Genomic DNA, 5,440 nt, shown 5'->3' on the forward strand with positions numbered 1-5,440 from the left:
CGACTCATTGTGGGGCCATGACCCCCTCATGCTATATGTGCCTCCAGCTTGCGTGTAACGCACGGGGCTGCAACTATTATTAATGATGTGGAAGCAAAACTCAAGTAAACAGATTCATGCGAAAATAGCGTTTGATTGATTATACGTTGAAACATGTGACCATGCCACATCATAGCCTGGACAAACTAAGCTAAATTAATTGGGCGTAGTCAATGAGTCGTAATGGGCCCACTTCCCGTCATGATGTGCCAGAATTCATAAACAAAAAGATCCCATACATCTAGAGAATTGACTGCAACTTTCCCAATTGTACCTGATGGGGTATGAAAAACAACAACTAATTACCTGTTGACACGTGGCCCCAGAAGGGCCCACCACAAATCCATCATCGGCCCAGGGGCAATCCGGTAATTCCCTAAGAGTAGGTAAACCTACTCACACAAAAGGGCTGACACCTGTCCTGGGGTAGGTAATCCAACCACCCCAGGTCTCCCTCTATAAAAGGCCTCTCAAGGCTCAAAGCAAAAGGGAATAACTTCTAAGCTACCACTCTTCAAATTTGGCTCTGCACTCCTGCTCGTACTCACTTGAGTGTCGAAGGGCCCGTCCGGAGCAACGACTCCGGGTTGGTCTTCTGACCTCGTTTGCTCTTGTGCAGGGTTCAGCTCCTTCACTTCGACTCCTCGGGTCCTCTAGCTCAGCTCTTACGTCACTGCCGTATCTGTTACCGATTTTAGGCCTAACAGATTGGCGCCATCCGTGGGTCCCCAAACTAAAAGCTGTTCGAATCCCCTATACAAAATGGCAGGGCGGAAGAGTGCTCGAGTACCAACTGCACGAACTACCCAAGCCGTAGTACCTCGCAGGACCTGGAGCGAGCGAATCGCCTCGCAGGTGGTGGCTCCCTCTGCTACAACAGAGCAGAGCCCAGCTCATTCGGAACACATCAATCCCACTCCCACTCCGGATCAAGTGCAAGCTCTCTTTCAACAGATGACTGCTCTTGTCGATCAATACCAACATCTGATCCAAGCGCCTCTCTAGCATCCCCCAGAGGCCCCACGACCTGTACAGGAAAGGTCGAGTGCCCACAGGGGAGAGCCAGCGCGCCCTAGTGGAAACCGGACCCACCACTCCACAAGGCGAGTCCATCATTCCAGAACCGGGCAGGCCCAAATAGAGCCTCGCCACCGCCAGAGGTCACGATCTCGCTCCGCGCAGAAGCACCAAGCCAAGGAAGACCGAGCGCCGCGGGAAAAATCCCGGCATCATCGAAGGAGTCCGGAAAGTCACTCCGGCTCCGCCGCGAGCCCCTCGGTAGAGCAAAATAAGTCGTTGGGCCGAGCAGACCGGAGGGCTGACCCAATGTTATGGAGGATAAAAGAGATAGACCACCGTATAGAAGAGCTGGCAAAGGATCAAGGCCGGCCCGCTGTAAAGACGTACTCAAGTAAACCTCCGTTCACCGATAATGTTATGAACGCGCCAGCACCCAGAGGGTTCAAAATGCCGACGGTTCCGCAATATGAAGGAACCACTGATCCTGTGGACCACCTGGAGACGTTCAGGACTATGATACTCCTTCACGGCGCCTCTGACGGATTCCTCTGCAGAACATTCCCGACCACACTGACGGGCGCGGCCCAGGACTGGTACTCGAGGATCAAGCCGAACTCCATTAGCAACTTTGAGGACTTTGGGGACGACCTAGTCCGCCATTTTATGAGCAGCCGGAGGCCAACGAAAACAACAGCATCCTTGATGGCCTTGCTGCAGGAGGATAATGAACCTCTAAAAACATTCGTCAGCCGTTTTAACAGAGAGGCCCTCCAGGTGTCAAACTTGGACCCCTCAGCCGCAGTAAATGTGCTCCTAGCGGGCACCGAGTCTAATGATTTCCGGCGATCAATAGCTCGCCAAAACCCGCACTCATTGGCGGATCTGATGGCTGGAGCCGAGGAGTACCTAGCCGTGGAGGAGACTCTGGCAGCCTTAGATTCAAACCGAAGGAGGACCTCTGAAGAAAAGAACCCTACCAAGCTGCGTAGGGATGATAAAGCCCCGAGAAGAGAAAGATCCCAGCAGAGGAGGGAAGAGAATTACACCCCCCTCAACACCTCCTGGAGAAGCATACTGGCCGCAATCGAGGGAGAAGAATTCGTAAGATGGCCAACCAGGATGATCTCAAAAGGAAATAAGAGAGACAAGTCGAAGTATTGTAGGTTCCGTAGAGACCACGGGCACGACACAGATGAATGCTGGCAACTCAAGGAAGAAATCGAGCTGCTCATTAATCGGGGGTACCAAAAAAGGTATGTTAAAAGTAATGGCGACAGAAGAGAGCGTAGGGGGAGAAGCCCTCATGGCCAAAGCCCTCGACGACCCCCACCGTTTCCTGTGAGGAACCAATCTCCCCCGTCGTCCAGTCCACAGCAGGAGATACACCGATCCCAGCCCAAGGGGGTCATCAACACAATTATGGGCGGACCAGCCGCCGGGGGTACATCATCTGCTGCTCGAAAAGCCTACGCACACTGAGTCAACGCTGTGCACACGTGCAGCAAGAAGATGAGGACAGAGAACAAGATCTCCTTCTTAGACGCGGACCTCGACAACTTGATACTCCCCCATGACGACGCCCTGGTCATAACCATGCTAGTCGCGAACTGGGAAGTGAAGAAGATCCTCGTCGACAACGGGAGTTCGGCCGACATTCTGTACTACCTTGCATTCGAGCAGATGATGATAGGAAATGACCGCTTGAAGCCGGCGAACTCTGATTTGTTTGGTTTCTCAGGAGAAATTGTTAAAGTGGAAGGGCAGATTGAACTCCCAGTCCTCGTCAGGGAACCGCCCTGTCAAGCTTTCACAATGGTCAACTTCCTGGTAGTGAGGGCCACTTCGGTCTATAACGCTGTCTTGGGACGTCGAGGCCAGAACCTCATCCGTGCAGTCACCTCAGCGTATCACCAGAAAATGAAGTTTATAACGCCAAACGGCATGGGAGAAGTCAGAGGAGATCAACCACAGTCCAGGGAGTGCTATGCCATGGCACTCAAAGGCAAAAATGTATCAGAATCGTTGCCGATTGAGCTACTTGATCTGAGAAACGAAGCCCAGGTGACTGAACCTGCCGAAGACCTCAGAAAATACTATCAATAGCCTGCCGCCCGACACAAAAGCGGATGCCATTGTAATTACGCTTGTGTGGATAATGAAAAAAGGCTACTGCTTCTTTGCAAAGTTCCGAGTTCCTCAGATCATGCCGCTGCTTGGTTCGCCCCTGCTCGTCTCCACAAAGACTGGAAGCGCACTCCTGGTCGGGAACGGGCCCGCGCGCATAAAAACCAAACCATCTCAGAAACCCAGTTCACTAAAACTTGGGTACTCGCTGCTTGGTTCGCCCCGGCTCGTCTCCACAAAGACCGGGACCGCACTCCTGGTCGGGAACGGGCCCGCGCAGAAAAACCAAATCGTCTCAGAAACCCAGTTCACTAAAACTTGGGTACTCGCTGCTTGGTTCGCCTCGGCTCGTCTCCACAAAGACCGGGAGCGGACTCCTGGTCAGGAACGGGCCCGGGCATAAAAACCAAACCTGCTCGGAAACCCAGTTCACTAAAACTTGGGTACTCGCTGCTTGGTTCGCCTCGGCTCGTCTCCACAAAGACCGGGAGCGCACTCCTGGTCAGGAATAGGACCGGGCAGAAAACCAAACCCTTGCAAAAACCCAAGTTCAATAAAACTTGGTCATCCGAAGCCGTACAGAGCATACATGGCCGGACATGATATTTCACTTCAAAATCCTGGTCGTCCTAAGCTGTTCAGAACATCTCCAGCCAGACTGGATATAACGCGTGGGTATAACCTGAAGAAGGGTAAGTTGTAGCTCATCTGTTTTTCAGCCGACCTGAGTTGGACGACCTGAAATGGCTAACCTGAATCAGTTTCCAACCAGGATATAGCGCAATGCGCTACAGGACAAAACTCTGCTCATCTGAAGCCGACCAGGACTTGGCGTGATTCGCTACAAGACAAAATTCAATTTTGTCTTTTAGCAGATTGCGCTATATTCTGGTCATCTCAAGCCGACCAGGATATAGCGCGATGCACTACAGGACAAAATTCTGGTCATCTCAAGCCGACCAGGATATAGCGCGATGCGCTACAGGACAAAATTCTGGTCATCTCAAGCCGACCATGATATAGCGCATTGCGCTACAGGACAAAACTCTGGTCATCTGAAGCCGACCAGAACTCGGCGTGATTAGCTACAGGAAAAAATTCTGGTGATCTCAAGCCGACCAGGATATAGCCCAATGCTCTAGATGATATAGCTTGATTCGCTGAAAGACAAAATTATGGTCATCTCAAGCCGACCAGGATATAGCGTCATCCGCCCAGAAGGCTTAGCTGGACAGATTTCACTCCAAGTTTCTGCCCATCCCAGGCCGCCCAGAAGCCTTGGCCGGACAGATTTCACTCCAAGTTTCTGCCCATCCCAGGCCGCCCAGAAGGCTTGGCCTGACAGACTTCACTCCAAGTTTCTGCCCATCCCAGGCCGCCCAGAAGGCTTTGCCGGACAAATTTCACTCCAAGTTTCTGCCCGTCCCAAGCCGCCCAGAAGGCTTAGCCGGAAAGATTTCACTCCAAGTTTCTGCCCATCCCAGGCCGCCCAGGAGGCTTGGCCGGACAGATTTCACCCCAAGTTTCTGCCCCTCCTAGGCCGCCCAGAAGACTTGGCCTGACAGATTTCACTCCAAGTTTCTGCCCATCCCAGGCCGCCCAGAAGGCTTGGTCCCAGGCCGCCCAGAAGGCTTGGCCGGACAAATTTCACTCCAAGTTTCTGCCCGTCCCAGGCCGCCTAGAAGGCTTAGCCGGACAGATTTCACTCCAAGTTTCTGCCCGTCCCAGGCCGCCCAGAAGGCTTAGCCGGACAGATTTCACTCCAAGTTTCTGCCCCTCCCAGGCCACCCAGGAGGCTTGGTGGGACAGATTTCACCCCAAGTTTCTGCCCATCCCAGGCCGCCCAGAAGGCTTGGCCGGACAGATTTCACTCCAAGTTTCTGCCCATCCCAGGCCGCCCAGAAGGCTTGGCCGGAGTCCGGCCCAAGCCGGACAGGATATGACGCGTCCGCAAGACGACAAAAATCAGTCCGGCCCAAGCCGGACAGGATATGACGCGTCCGCAAGACGACAAAAATCAGTCATATGACGCGTCTGCAAAACGATAAAAATCAGTCCGGCCAAGCTGGACAGAATATGACGCGTCCGCTAGACGACAAAAATCAGTCCGGCCCAAGCCGGACAGGACTTGGCCGGACAGACGGCTTAGCCCAACAGAATTTCCGGACAGATTTCCAAGGCCAGACAGACGGTTTAGCCCGATAGAATTTCTAAACAGATTTCCAAGGCTGGACAGACGGCTTAGCCGAACAGATTT

At 53.1% G+C, this 5,440-nt stretch overlaps 1 protein-coding gene across 1 annotated transcript; it reads left to right on the top strand.

Moving 5' to 3' along the window:
- Positions 1 to 1,365: 1,365 nt before the first annotated feature.
- Positions 1,366 to 2,538, top strand: LOC143850565 (uncharacterized). The gene is made up of 2 exons (XM_077359799.1): positions 1,366 to 1,652; positions 1,809 to 2,538. The coding sequence occupies exons 1-2, from the start codon at positions 1,366 to 1,368 to the stop codon at positions 2,536 to 2,538; spliced, it is 1,017 nt and encodes a 338-aa protein (XP_077215914.1).
- The last annotated feature ends 2,902 nt before the right edge of the window (positions 2,539 to 5,440 follow it).

This window comes from Tasmannia lanceolata, unplaced genomic scaffold (assembly GCF_043159265.1).
Source record: "Tasmannia lanceolata isolate RefF3 unplaced genomic scaffold, GAP_Taslan_0.1 ptg000018l, whole genome shotgun sequence".
Taxonomy (NCBI): domain Eukaryota; kingdom Viridiplantae; phylum Streptophyta; class Magnoliopsida; order Canellales; family Winteraceae; genus Tasmannia; species Tasmannia lanceolata.